Below are 15,779 nucleotides of genomic sequence, written 5' to 3' on the forward strand. Positions count from 1 at the left end.
TCGATCACCTCAACGAGTCACTTGGACGCAGGGCGAAGGCGGAGCGGAAGTGCGCAGTTGGGCGAAGTCGCCGTGCAGGGCTGCACGACGGGTGACCCGGGCGGGCGTGCGGGTGACCGGTGAGGGCGTCCGGGTAGGCGTGCACGACGGGCGACCGGGTGAGGGCGTCCGTGCAAGCGTGCACGACAGGGGCGACCAAGTAGGGCGTCCGTTGAACGGTGGAGACAAAGGTTGGAACCGGAGGTCGTAGAGTTGGGCAGGCGGTACTACGTGCTGTTTCACACGATTTGGGCGTTTGCCAAGGGTTGGCAAGTGGGACTGCGTGTGGGCAGGGATACACGGTTTGGGCGTGCTGACCAAACAAAGAGCGAACCGGGTGAAGACGTGCAACAAGGCGAACGACGGGTTGGTGAGTCGTGCGGCGACCGTGCGGAGGTGCCGACGAGCTGGGCAACCGAGTTTGCCGAAGTTGGAAATTTGGCTAAGTATAAATTTGGGGTTTCCCAAGGACTTAGCCTATACTTTGTAAAAGAGGAAAATTATATATATTGATATTCGGGCAGACTCATATTGCAGGGAGTTGCCCCTCCCTTTATACTGTTGTGCATTTATATTGTATAATGTTGTTTATGTGAATGTTATGGGCTTTCACTTGTATAAAGGAACACTAATAATACTTGGTAACGAAAAATAGACTAAGTATGGATTGTTAGGCGTAGTCTACAATCGTAAGTATTGGTGAAAAGAAAACGGTTGGTAGTGCCGCACCTCGCTATAAGCGGTTGAAAGAGTACCGCAGGTGTAGGGGCGTGACACATATGGTTGGGAGAAATCTAGTAAGGCTAGAACTCGGCATGAACTCATCACTTCCTTCATGCACTCAAATGTTTCTTGTGCGACATATTTCCATACAAAGGCTCCCCTTTTATTCAGGGCAGTAAGAGGCGCTACTAGTTGTGAATACCCCTTAACAAATTTCCTATAATAGTACAAATACCCAAGAAGCTTCTTAATTCCGTTACATTTTTGGGAGTGGGCCAATTAAGAATGGCTTCAATCTTCTCCTGGTGCACTTTGACTCCTTGGCCTCCGATGATGTGGCCTAGATATAATAATTTTGTCATGCCAAACTCACATTTGGAGATTTTGGCATAAAATTGTTGTGCCTCTAAAATTCCCAAAACCTGGTCCAGATGTTGTAGATGCTCCTCCCATGTTCGACTGTAAATCAGGATGTCGTCAAAGAAGACCAACACAAATTTGTGTAGCTGCTTGTTAAACACATGGTTCATACATGATTGAAATGTCGCAGGGGCGTTGGTCAGTCCAAAAGGCATCACTAGGAATTCATAGTGTCCATAGTGGCATCTGAAAGCTATTTTTGGAATGTCCTGATCCCGAACTCTGATTTGGTGATAACCTAAGCGAAGGTCAATCTTTGAGAAGTACTTGGCCCCTTTCAGTTCATCCATCAGCTCATCGATCCTGGGGATAGGATAACGATTCTTTATGGTCTTCTTGTTTAGAGCCCGATAATCTATGCACATTCTTAGGGATCCATCTTTCTTCTTGACCAATACTACTGATGAAGCAAAAGGGCTCGAGCTTGGTCAAATGTGTCCTAATGCCAACAACTCCTAGATTTCTTTCTCTATCTCATCCTTATATACTTTGGGATGTCGGTAAGGGGTAGTGATGACAGCTTGGACCCCTTCCTCTAGTTCAATGATGTGCTCAAATCCCCTGTCTGGTGGTCATCCTAGGGGTATATCTCTAAAAACCTTCTGGTGTTTTTGCAACAATGCCATGATGTCAGGGGGATACTCCTTATGTTGTTCTGTTGATTTCTTCTCCATGATTCTACACTCCACCGCCCATATAATATCCCCATGTCGAAGATCTGCCTCCATCCTGTTGGATGTCACAATCTTGGGCGGATATGTATGCATTCCTCTCAACATTACCTTCTTACCATCTGGTCCTGTGAATGAAAATTCCAAGTCTTGATAGTTTACTGTGTGGGTCCCGATCGAATATAGCCATTGAACCCCTAATACTACATGAGAGTCTAGGCAATCCACCACAAAAAAAGTTATCGGTAACTGTGTAGTTCCCCATTGATAGATTCATATTAGGGACTATTTTAGTGCATGGCATGCGATTATGCTCCTTCTTTCCAGGGATCAGAACTGTAAATCCTCCAAATTCTTTTGTCGACAGTCCCCTTCTAGCTACAAATTCTGCATCAATGAAGTTGTGGGAGGCCCCTCCATCAATCAACACAGTCACTTTCTGTCCCTGTATAGTGCCCCTGACCCGAAGAGTGTGATACCGTGGGACCCCTGTGAGAGAGGCAATAATCCCTTCCTGGGTCTCGTCCTGTATTGCCCCCATGCCCTGTGATTCTCCCTGACTCGGCTATGGTTGCTCATCTTCATCTTCGCTTTCAGAAAATACTTCAATATAGTGGGCCTTCCCTTTTGTACACTGATGCCCTGGTGCCCAAGGTTCCTGACAAGAGAAACATAGCCTTCTCCTTCTGAGGTCTTTCCTGGTTTCATCATCCAACTGGCTCTTCCCGGATGGCTCCCTATGTTGTTGCTTGACTTCTTTCCCCTTTTGAGGGATAGTTGGTTTGGGTAGGAACCTAGCCTTGGGTACTGCATCTTGCATGTCTCTTGCTTTGTTGATTGCGTCCTGCAAGGTCACGGGTTGGTAGGATTTGACCCAACCACGCAAAGGTTCTGACAACCCTTCTATAAATAACATAACAGTCCGAGCCATTGAGAGGTCGGTGACCATTACTGCCAGCCTCTGGAATTCCGTGATATATGATTCCAGGCTTCCTATCTGTCGGAGCTGGGTAAGCTCCCGAAAGTACAATTCAGGGTCCTTCCTGTCAAATCTTTCTATCAATCTCTGCGTGAATTCTGTATAAGAGATGATGCATGTATGCCCTAGAGTGACCATGCAGTTTTCCACCATTCGTGTGCTTCTCCATCAAGATGAAGTGTGGCGTATTTAATGGCATCCTTCTCACGCATGGGATTGAGTTGGAAATATGTATCCAGCTTCTGCACCCATGACCGTGCCAAACATTTTGTTGATCCCTCAAAATAAGGAAGAGTTACCTTTCCCACTGCCTTTTGCAGATCCTTGTTTGACGAAGGGCCCCCATATGTGGCTGTCTTCCTATGTTGTTTACTCCTCATGTAGTAATATTCATTGACGGTTAAGGTAGCTTTAACATTGGGAGGAAACATATCATACTCCTTCATCCAAGTTGTAACTGTTTCTGCAATTGGTGAAAGAGAGTCTTGCTCTCTGGAGAAATCATCCAAGAATGGCGGCATGGTTGGTCGGCTGAAAGGGTTGCTCCGAGCGTTGGCATGCTCTTGTGATAAACCGCTGCCCCGTATGTTGACCGGATCATGTGACGGACCATCCCCTCCGGAATGAGAACCGCCTTCCCCATTATTGCTTTGCACATTAGTTTGCCCCATCTATAGTTTAAGAAGTTCCATAATGGTATCTTGAGTGGCGGCAATCTTTTGTAATGCATCTACAAGTTTAGAACTTTCCTGATCACCCATTGGCTTTTCTTCTTCTGACTCTCCTTGGTCTTCGTTTTTGCCTTGACTTCTAGCCTTTTTCCCCTTCCAATTGATAGTAATCCCTTTTTGTTTCACCCTTCTTGGCATCCCACAACTGGCCAAGATAGTGGCTCTCATACCACTATAATATACTTAATAGAAAAGAGAATAACAATTAACTGCAAAAACTTAAACCCTTCCCAAAAATATGTGCATACGACACTCCATCTAAATACCCATAATTCATACGCCAACTATGAATATATGCATATGAAATTTCATATGAAATCCATATAAAAATACGTAGTTATATACCAATGGGACCCAACTTAAAAGAGGAGTTTATTATAATTCTTCCCAAAAATGGTTACAATAGTTTGACCAACGCATAGTTGGGTCAACTTACAAAATGAACTTCGAACCCTGGCAATCATGGTGTCAATGCAGCGGCTCGTTGCAGGCTCGAGAATTACGTTGTAGAGACAGCGCCCATTCACTCTCCCTCGATCTGCGTTTTGGTGATCTAAAAACTCGTCCTCCTTCCTCTTTTGCGTTGTGCCTCGACGATTTTCTACAGTAGCTCACATGACTGATGGAGAGTGCACATGACTTAACCCTTCACGCCGACGTCTTCCTGCAGAGACTGCATCCACCGATAGATGCCACGAACATTGCGTCCACCGTTCTGCGTCCAGATGCCATGAACAACTCAAAGCTTCACTCCTCGGCGTCTATGCCCATCACCTCCAGCGCTCATGTGCCGTTTCTGGACTGCCTCCATTGCTTTTGGACAGTGATGATGACTGCGTGGTGGATTCTTCGCATGACCTTCCAATCAGGTAAGGTACTGCGTAGACAGAGCGCACTTGTTGATCTCACTACCTTAAATGATCTCAGGCGGTGATCAATCTTTTAAAACGGACAGGGGTTACGGAGACAGGATGCGGCACCGCTCGCCCATTCAAATCCAATCCCAACACTGCTATATAATCCTTCGATCACAACAAAAACCTGCAGAGAAGATTTCAGATCCCAACTCTCGAACTAGAAAGATAAGATGTACAGAAAAACTCTCTTCAAATCAAACATAAATAAATTCGACCAGCTAGGGTGATCAGAGAGACCATCGAAGTTGGGTTTGCCTACTAGGGTGAGATTCGATCCCACCGAAGAAAGGCCGAGGATCTCACCTGAAATTTCTCACTTGAAAACTTGCTTGAGCTCTCGCTATATCAACACAGAAATTCCAAATTCCCTGGCTTGCTCTCGATCTTCATCCTCCTTTTATAGCTGAGATGCTTAGAAGAAACTGTGGGCAATACCTGAACCAAAACAAAAACCATTGACATTTGCCGCTTATTTATTTATTATTATTATTAATATTATTTGGGTCTAACTGGGGTTAGGGATATCACAGATTAAAAACTAAAATAGAGAAAAAACATATTTTTAAAAACTGATACTTTATAAACTTCTTAATAGCAATAAAATAAATAAATTGATAAGAATAAGAAGAAAAGACACCAAACTGTGTATCCCGAAGAAGATTTTAGTTAATGACCTTTATCAATTAAACTCTGCCACTGGTATAAGAAATTCATGGATATTGTCGCACTCCATGCAATATGCCTACGGGCCATATTTGATTAAATGGCTATGGCTAACTGTAGTTTCATAAGATTTTTTTTTATAAGGGACCCTGAAGCATGCTAAAATTATGCTGAGGTGTAACTTTGAAATCATGGGGAGGCAGATTCTATGCACAATTTCTTGGAAATATTTCACTAGCACAGAAAAGGGTTTGTTTTGATGGCCAATCATCCAGCGTCTGCGCGCACCTGGCATTGTCTGCTTCAGGGAAGAAGTAAATTGTTTGCATAGACGCTTTAAGGAATCGTAATGCTAGTGGAAACAAAAGCAATTTGAAAATTCTGAGATTACAATCCCCTTCTTACGAAATGATGCAATCTTCGATTGGTAGTAACCTGACGTTATCTAGACATAATTGCTGTGCTCCAATTTCAAATGTTTGCCCGACTCAGTTGCAGAGTTGAAACAGTTGAGAATGGCGCTGATATGTTATACAAGAAAAGAGTATTTGCCAGCACAGTTGATTGTTCCCAACATGAAGTGGCAATCGCCAATGTAGAAAAGGTTGGAAGAGAAAACGAGGCATTACCTGATCCGAGAGGAGCACATTGTTGGACGTACAGGAAAATTCTGCATTGGAGAAAATAAAAGGGCTTCCTGGTCTTGCGAAACTTCGACTATACTGGATATGGACACCAGCCAGTGCAACGAAACAGAAGAGTTGACAATAGTAGTACTGGATATGGACATCAGGTAATGTAACGAAATAGAAGAGCTGAGCCGACAGTGTAGGATAACAGGTACTCGAAATCATTCCTTTTTCGGCAAAAAATGGCTTCTAGAATCCAGTGACCTCCTTTGTAGTTCCATTCAACTTCTCTGCTCATGTTGAAACTTCGAGCTAAGCAGGATTTATGGCACTTTTGAATGCCCCTTGTCATGGTCCATACCTCCGTAGGTTTGTTAGATTGCCGAGCGATTTTGGCAGCGCTCCCAACAGGGAGCACCCAGTCAAGTTGAGTTCCAGGAGGTCTGTTAGATTCCCCAGCGAGTCTGGCAGAGCTCGCAACTGGGAGCAACCAGACAAGTTAAGCCGCTGGAGGCCCGTTAGATTCCCGACCGAGTCTGGCAGCGCTTGCAATTCGGGACAGTTAGACAAGTAAAGCTGCTGGAGGCCTGTTAGATTCCAGAACGAGTCTGGCAGCCGTTGCAAGTTGGAGCACCAAGACAAGTTGAGCTGCTGGAGGCCTGTTAGATTCCCGATGGAGTCTGGCAGCTTGTGCAACTGGGAGCACCCCGACAAGTCAAGCTGCTGGAGGCCTGTTAGATTCCAGAACGAGTCTGGCAGCGGTTGCAAGTTGGAGCACCAAGACAAGTTGAGCCGCTGGAGGCCTGTTAGATTCCAGAACGAGTCTGGCAGCTGTTGCAAGTTGGAGCACCGAGACAAGTTGAGCCGCTGGAGGCCTGTTAGATTCCCGACGGAATCTGGCAGCTTTCGCAACTTGGAGCACCAAAACAAGTCAACATGCTGGAGGCCTGTTAGATTCCCGACCGAGTCTGGCAGCGCTTGCAATTTGGAGAGCCTAGACAACTTGAGCCCCTGGAGGCCTGTTAGATTCCCGACGGAGTCTGGCAGCGCTTGCAATTTGGAACAGTTAGTCAAGTCAAGCTCCTGGAGGCCTGTTAGATTCCCGACGGAGTCTGGCAGCGCTTGCAATTCAGAACAGTTCTTCAAGTCAAGCTCCTGGAGGCCTGTTAGATTCCCGACGGAGTCTGGCAGTGCTCGCAACTTGGAGCAGAAAGCCAAGTCGAGGCGCTGGAGGCCTGTTAGATTGCCGACGGAGTCTGGCAGCGCTTTTAAGTTGGAGCACCCAGACAAGGTGAGCCAACGCTGGAGGCCTGTTAGATTCCCGACCGAGTCTGGTAGCTTTTGCAACTTGGAGCACCCAGCCAAGTCAAGCAGCTGGAGGCCTGTTAGATTCCCGACGGAGTCTGGCAGTTTTTGCAACTGGGAGCAGTTATACAAGACAAGCCACTGGAGGCCTGTTAGATTCCCGACGGAGTCTGGCAGCGCTTGCAAGTTGGAGCAACAAGGCAAGTTGAGCTGCTGGAGGCCTGTTAGATTCCCGACGGAGTCTGGCAGTGCTTGCAACTTGGAGCAGCAAGACAAGTCGAGCTGCTGGAGGCCTGTTAGATTACTGACGGAGTCTGGCAGAGGTTGCAAATGGGAGCAGTCCGACAAGTCAAGCCGCTGGAGGCCTGTTAGATTCCCGATGGAGTCTGGCAGCTTTTGCAACTGGGAGCACCCAGACAAGTCAAACTGCTGGAGGGCTGTGAGACTCCCAAGCGAGTTTGGCAGTTCTTGCAACTGCGAGCACCCAGACAAGTGAAGATCCCGGAGGTTCATAAGATTACCGAACGACTCTGGCAGCCATTTCAACGCGGAGCAGCCAGTCAAGTCAAGATCACGAAGGTTTGTAAGATTCCCGAACGACTCAGGCAGCGTTAGCGACTTCCCGCTTGCGTACATTCTCAAATGTTTAAGGTAGGTGAGATGAAAGAACTCTTCCGGCAATGATTCCATAGTGCATCTCAGTTCAATCTTTTCAAGGTACTTCAATTTCCCAATAGACTTTGGTAGCTGGAAATTTGCTGTTGCTGCATCAATAATCAACTCTCTCAAGTTCAAAGGTGCCTGCAATTCAATGCAATCTAGAATATAAATTTTGGAGATTAAAGTTGATTTGGACTTTCTTCTTCCTAAATTGTAATTTTCATTATTAAAATTTTATTGGTAAAAAGGTATAAACAGATGCCACGTTCTCAATTTGAAAAATTATACCTACGATTCAAACGATTTTTAGATATAATAATCTAAATGATAAAAATATCTGAGAAGTTTAAACTAAGCTAAACACGACGGCCCAATACAATGTAAAAGTTCACAAAAACCATCACATACCTCACTTTCATGAAGCCATAATGTTTCCAATTTGCTCCCGGCCACTCGTAAAACTCTCAAATTCCTTGTTGGAATCCAAGAAGGCAGTGAGTAGTCCGGACAATGATTCCATGAAAGCCAAAGAAGATCTGAATGTTCCAGGAGGTTTGATATGCTTTTCAAACAATCACCTTCAGCCTTAAGCAGCTGCAAAGTGCTCATATCGACCTCCACGGCATCCTTTACTGATGAGCCAGATCTTACTTCAACCATGTTGATTCCGCGCACCTAAATTGCCATTTGAAAACTGTTAGAAACTATACTTATTTACAAAGTTCAGAAATCACAACAAGAGATGCATATTATCATGTCTAGATCTCCAGGCACCTACAGTTGAGTTTTTCCACGCATTATCAAAATGGTTTTCATTGGGCCGCCAAAGACGACGGCGAAATCTCGAAGGGTTTTTCTCCGCCAAATCCCTGCCCAAGTCTATGAGATGATGGTGCATTCTTATACGGCTTTTATTGTCGATATCTACCAAACACTTGTTCACCAGGTTCTGAAGATTCAGCCATCCTACCCAGCCGGATGCGTCCCAAATACTTATAACCGTATCCCTGTCTTCTCCAATGAGGAAACATGCAATGTCTAAAAATATCTCTTTTTCCTGGTCGTCAAGACTGTCGTAGCTAATTTTAAGAATGCTTTGTACATCGGCGGGAAGTACTAGCGATATTTTGCGCAATGGGGTTTTCCAATACTTCAAATCCTTTTGATAAACGAGCGCCCCGAGCACTTTGAGACATAACGGCAATCCGCCGCACACATCCAGAAACTTTGCAACAACTTCTTTAAATCTGAAGACGGGAAGACGCTTGTGAAAGGCATGCAAACAGAAAAGCTCTTGAGAATGTTCTCTATCGAGGCCTGTCAGATTGTAAATGTCTGACTCTCTCATTCCTGACATTTTAAGAACATCTTTATTACGGGATGTTACAAGAATTAAGCTACCTGATTCGAGGACATCCTTCAGAGGTGAATATAATGCATCCATCTGGTCAACATTATCCACATCGTCAAAAACCATGAGGGCCACACCATACCCGGGAGAACTTGGAAGCCCCTGTTCACCCTTGGCCACGCTGACTATTTCATGATACAATTTACTCTGCAAGGAAGGCAAAGAGCTCCTACCTGCAGCTTCTCTCACGTCAGATAAAAAACATGATCGATGATAGGCTGACCTCTTGCGGTTAAAGAATTCTGTTGCCAACGTCGTCTTCCCTACTCCGCCAACACCCACAATCCCCACAAATTTGGCCTTTCCTTTGTATTGCTGCCGCTGTAATAATACTGCCTTTTCAAAATCTTCAAGCTTTTTATCCAAGCCAACTACATATTTGCCCACCTGAAATTGTGGTTTTGCAACCTCTTCCTCCGCCCGTTGCACTACCCTATCCACGAGCTCGCCTTCATCGCTGGTTATTCAAAGAAAAGCAAGCCAAACATGAGTACTAAAAACTTTGTTTATGACAATACATTGAACCTGATTATCCGGACAATAACAGATAAGAGTTCTAACCTTTTACACGCCTCAAGCTCCAAACCGCTTAAATGTGAAACGTCAAACAGCGCTTTTTTCCAATCTGCAATTGTTTGTTGGCCGCATCTCCCTTTCTTTTCATGATCTCGCAGGGCTTCATCATAGACGCCATTGTTGCCCACAGGATCCCCAAGAAGTCCCGAGATTTGACCTGGCACTTGCTCTTTGCCCTCACCCATCCTGATCCGTAGATCAGAAGGCTTAACATTATAAAAGACTGGAATAATTGCAGTCTTCGACTTTAATATCAACAGGAGTTCATCTAGGCAGCATTTTGAATCCGCATATTTTGGAGAGAAGATGGGTATATGAACAGAGGCGGTTGCAATAGCTGCTCCCGTTCGAGAATCTAAGCGGTCTCCGGCTGCATTTCTTGCCGTTCGAAAAATGTTCTGAATCCACGGTCAAGAAGACGATGGTAGAGATGGCTAGCGAAATTATTCTGAACATCTGAACGGGAGTGATTGATGAAAACGTCGAAATGGCAATTGTAATTGGGGTTCGGAGATGGAGCTGTGGAGGTGGAGGGGTAAGTGGTGTAATTGGGGTTCGGAGATGGAGCCGTGGAGGTGGAGGGGTAAGCGGTGTAATTGGGGTTCGGACGAGCCATTCGGTAGAGAAACTACAGAAAATGATCGAATGATTTTTGACAAGTGGAAGGTATTTCTCTTTCTCGTTGATCTAACAACTGTCAAACGGCAACCTCAAAAGATTCTCTGTTCCTCTCCCTCCCTTCTTTATTAATATATAGCTGGAACACAATTATTCGGCGGCATTTCCATATTTCCTGACTCTATTTTGGCCACTGATAGTGCGCCTTCTAACGTGCAGATAAAGTTAGTTTGGGAGAGCTGTACGGTATTCAAATCGCTTTTTAAAATGTTTTTAATTTAGTTGTGTGAATTTTTTTTATTTTTTATTTTTTATTTTTTTGAGTTTAATTTTTCTAAAATTAAATAGAATTCTTTGAAATTACAAGTGTGATAGATAAGCTTTGTAATAGAAGCATTTTAGAGATTTTTAAACAGCTAAATTCATATATATAATAAAAAAATTAATTTAAATAACACAAATTCACCTCAAATTTTTAAACCTAATTTAAGCACTAAAAATTCCAAAAAAAAATCACACTAACAATAACTCTATTTTTAATTATTATTTTACCATGAATTTCGATAATTGCAATTTCATTAATTTAAACGTACAATCTGGGTGATCTGCAATTCGATGTCACTAATTTGTACAATAAACATCAATTTTAAGGGTTTGCCTATTTTTAAGATCGACTCAAAATTAATTAATAGTTAAATTGTTTTTTTTATCATTTTCATTTACAAAAAATCAAAAAATCAAATTGAATATTTTAATTTTTAGATTTTAAAATCATTATCATTTATTTTAAAATTTATAAGCGTAATTAAAATTAGAGTGTAAATAAAATTTATTTTTTACTATTAAATTATCGTTCATATATATTTATATAATTAATATTTATAAGTGAAGAATTTTTTTTAATATTTTTATTATTTTTTAAATAAAATTAAACCAAAAAAATAAAATATTTAGAATATTAACATTAACATGGTAAATAATTATTTATAATTTTTTTTTTTATATTATTTATTGGTATATTTGTTCAAAAATTTGTGGGGCATTTTGATTGGGAAAAGTTTTCTAGTCAAATTTGTGATTTCAATGAATCTATCTAGACTTCTAGACAAATTAAATCAGAAAATAAACTGGAATTTAAAAAAAAAAAAAATTACATCTTCACAATACATTTTAATATTAGTTAGTTGGAAACCAAATCTTAATAATATGATTAGTTCGAAAAACATTCATTCTATAATATAAATCACAAAAGTCTCAGATCGAACATTAAAATTACAAATTTATTAATTAAAAAAATTAATAATAAATTATTTAAAATCATAATTAAAAACAAATTTAATTAAATTATAAGTATTAAAAAATTATGGAAGTAAAAATTTAAATTAAAAAAATAAAATATGTAAACTTTTATAAAAATATTTCTTTATGAAAAATATTAACAAAATCACAAAACTAAATGGAATCTGCCAGTCCACGAGTCAAGACCTTCAGCTTTTATTGGAGGTTATTTTTATTTTTACATATTAGTGCAGCCCGTCTAACCTTATAGCTTCATTATTAGGGCATCCAATAATTTTACTTAGACTAACAAATCCATGCTTTATATATTTATGCTATTATAGGTACATGGGTTGTTTAGGGATAAAAGTATGTTGACTTTGTATTACTTTGTTATATGTGTAATTTTTAATTAAAGTTTTATGAAAATGATTCAAATTTATATATATATATATATATATATATATATTTTTGGGTAAATTTAAAAAAATAAATTTAAATTTTCCAGAAATATAATAAGTTCAAATTTTATAAAAAAAAATAAAAAAATTAAATGGTTGAGTTACTTTTAATGGGACATAATTTAGTTGGTGGAGGGCATTTTATTTTTGGTATTTGTCAGTGCTAACAATTCATTTGAAAAAAAATAAAAATTGTCAGTGGTCATTCCAACAGTGAGTGTTAGACACTGAGACTAACACTAACACTTCAAGAATAAATGTTATACTAACACTCACACTTTTATTCTACTACTCTACCCAATAATACTAAAACTAACACAACTGCACATTATTTACCTAAATTGAAAAATAGAAAGAACTAAACAAAACACTTCAGGCCACGTAATATTGTGAACAATATGAAATTATTAATGACACGTTTTTACCTGCACCATTATTACATCAAATCATTCCTTCCTCTCTTCTATTTCTTTGACAACCACAAAATACAAATACAACTCATTTCATCCTTATTATTATTAAAATATTTGTTCTTAATCAAATCATAAAAAATGTGGAGATAAGCAGTGATTGAATTACTAGAAAAACCTAAAATAATAATTTATTTTTTTAATAGATTCTTTGCGTAAAAAGAATCACAGATTATTTCTTTGAATTTCGCCTACATTAAACAAATGACTATCGCATTTATTAAATTATTACTAGGCTAGCTCTAGGATTTCATTTGGGAGGCTGAACAAATCTCTAATATTATTATGTGGAGCTTTGCTTGTGCGGACCTTCGCACAGTGAAAGCTCCGCACAAGGACTGATGGAGTTTAGTTGGATGTACAAGACAAGATCTTGAAAAAAATATTCGAAGATTCTCCATTTGTAGTACCCAATACACTCATTACAGTTAAAAAAATGATTGAGAGCTCGTCACTAGCTCCTATTCAAGAGCCTGCTCCTCGTTCCTCGTCATTTCTAGTGATCGCCATTGTGCGTACCCTGATTGCCCCTAGTCATCGGCTGATGTGGCATGTACTTCTTTCTTATCCACTTTCCTCATAACAATTTTTAATTTTATCTTTATATCAATTACACACACCTTTAGATTCTAAGCTATTTAATATTTTTATTCCCCTATAGCATAAACAATATTGGCATATATTGCATATGACTCCTACACCACAACCCCACCTAGGTGACACATTTAACTTTCATATAAATAGTTATTTCTCAAACATCTACCGACCATACAGGCATTTGCAACATCTTTATCCTTTCAAACACCAAGGGATTATTTCTTTAAAAAACAAGTCTATCATTTTCTGTATTCAATACTTGAATCACACTTGTTGGTTCGAAACGAGTTGCCAAAAAATTCTCTCATGTGATTTCTACCAAAAAACTTTGTTTAAGTCTATCATTATGAACACACAAATAATTTAATAATTAGAGCATAATCCATGAATTAATGATTAGATTTTGACCTTTGAGTTTGCTTGTTATGCATGGCACATTCGTCTAGTGAACCGCTATTCCGGTGTCCACTCTCTTATTTTGACAAGTGCTTTTGTCTCATTCGTGTGAGTGCTCTTGATTTCAGTGCTTATCTATAATTCCAATGTGTACTTCCAATAATTATGTTGATTCCAGTGTATGGTTCTAGTTTAGGGCATCCATTTGAATATAATTATGTTTTTCTAGTTTTTGAACAGAATTCATTTCCATGTGTGAATCTTGAATTTCATTCTTCTTTCTGTTAGTCAAGTTGTCTACAGAAGAAGTTGGTTTGGGTATTCATGCTTATGAGGAAAGAGACCCCCTTAACAAGCATCACGAGCATATGAGCATCACTAGCGGGAATAATCACTAACAAAAAAAACCAGCACGAGAGCATCACTAGCATGCAATAATGCGGTAAACTCAACCTCGACCTTGCTCTAGTGATTTTACTAAGTCAATTTTGTTATGGAACCAAACAAATTTAACTAATTAGATCAGTTTCAAATGCTTGGATGCACTTTCTATTTCAATATTCCATTTCTTATTTATTGACCATCTACTCTGGTTAGCCTATTCTCTGGTGGATGTTCTTTATATATACAAATTTTGTTTGATGAAAAGCACTCGAGAAAGAAGGCAGGCATGCACTTGAGAATGAGGTCTACCCACACACTACAATTTTTACGATCAATCATTTCTTTTGTGTATCAAAGCATATAATCCACTCAAGCTTCAAGGCTTCACATTATCGAGCTAGTTTCACCTAGGACTTTCTATCTCCACATTAGCAATAGACTGTGTGCAACATACCCTTATTGGCCATGCATTCCTAATTTTTTAAGCATTGGTAGCGCTTGATCACAACAACTACATTGGAGACATCGATTTTGTCACCAACACCTTGCTCTATGACATTCTAGGAAGTCCAACTCCACTTGCATGTAGGTTTTAACCCTGTACATAAATTACCTGCAAATGAATTCTTAACACAAAAAATATACAATGGCGAGAACATAAAACAAATATACACAGAGATTTTCCCCTGGATCCCAAAACTAGTACTCCCAGATTGATTTTTCATTATGCTCCTTTTAATGTTACAATTCATATATTTACATGTTGAAACATTCATAAACCCCAATCCATTAACCATGGATTAGAACATAACCGTAGTTCCCTTCACCGAATCTACAAAATACCAAGGGCAGAAAACCATCACACCCAAAATCATGCACAAAACCATGGGTAGGTCTGCCCACCATCTTTGGGTCGACCTCGTATCCTTGGGTCTACCTAACTATTATTGGGTCCGCATAAAAAAAGAGAGTCCTAGGGCGCTGTCCCAGACCCCATGCAGGGGGGATATCCTCCCTTGTAAACTCCTCAACAGGGGGGCTAATGCCCCCCTGTTGTGCCCGGCGCAACATACAACACCTACTTCTAGTCATAGAAAGGATATAACACATACCCAACATTCTCCCACTTCTTGTTTTCTTTCCACACAAGGGGTCACAAGAGAGCTTTGTCATTGGTCGAAGCTTGCAATGCCCATTTTTTCTCTACACCAAGAAAACTTCTCGGTGCTCACAGACTTCGTCAATGCATCTGCAACATTCTTCAAAGTGTCCACCTTTACCAACAACCCCTTTTTGTCCTCGATTATATCCCTCACAAAGTGATATTGAACATCAATGTGCTTTGTCTTCGAATGATAAGCAGGGTTCTTAGCCAAGAAAATTGTGCTTTCATTGTCACAGTCGATCCTTATAACTCGTTGCAAAAACCCTATACCTGAACACAATCTCTACAACCAAACTGCTTCCTTGCTTGCATGAGTGGCTACCATGTATTTAGCCTCTGTATATGAAAGTACCACTAACAATGTAAACTTTGAAACGGGAACTGGTATTGTTATCCGTTTCGTAGAGATAGCAAAAAAATGACCTGATTTTGAAAAGGGGTGATGCAGAACACACATGTTGTTTTTAGAGCATAGTTTTTGGAACTTTAATTTTTTTCATGTGCATTCCATTTTAGAATGGTAGTGATTTTCATGCTGATTTTAAAAAGTGAGTATTCTGCATCACACCCTTTTTTTAAAAGACCTATTTTTTGACTTTAAATTTTCTAGTATATGAAATGTAAATAATTATTTTCTAAATTTGATAGTTTTTGAAGTGGTCATTTTATTCATATTTTCTGGTTTT

General features: G+C 40.2%; 1 protein-coding gene across 2 annotated transcripts; it reads right to left on the bottom strand.

The window, feature by feature from the left end:
- Positions 1–3,913: 3,913 nt before the first annotated feature.
- On the bottom strand, positions 3,914–10,430 carry LOC149214094 (uncharacterized). Of its 2 annotated transcripts, XR_016250880.1 has the most exons (6): positions 9,710–10,430; positions 8,516–9,605; positions 8,146–8,412; positions 5,773–7,878; positions 4,784–4,915; positions 3,914–4,604 (listed from the first exon to the last, which is right to left on the bottom strand). XR_016250880.1 is itself a non-coding variant. In XM_089392185.1 (4 exons), the coding sequence occupies exons 1-4, from the start codon at positions 9,907–9,909 to the stop codon at positions 6,121–6,123; spliced, it is 3,315 nt and encodes a 1,104-aa protein (XP_089248311.1). In that variant the 5' UTR covers positions 9,910–10,430; the 3' UTR covers positions 5,127–6,120. The 2 variants fall into 2 exon arrangements, 1 of the variants encoding a protein (XP_089248311.1); XM_089392185.1 differs by lacking the exons at positions 3,914–4,604; positions 4,784–4,915 and having other exon boundaries at positions 5,127–7,878.
- Positions 10,431–15,779: the final 5,349 nt, after the last annotated feature.

This window comes from Pinus tabuliformis, chromosome 1_1 (assembly GCF_031772625.1).
Source record: "Pinus tabuliformis cultivar Carrire ecotype Pingquan chromosome 1_1, CPIR1, whole genome shotgun sequence".
Taxonomy (NCBI): Eukaryota; Viridiplantae; Streptophyta; class Pinopsida; order Pinales; family Pinaceae; genus Pinus; species Pinus tabuliformis.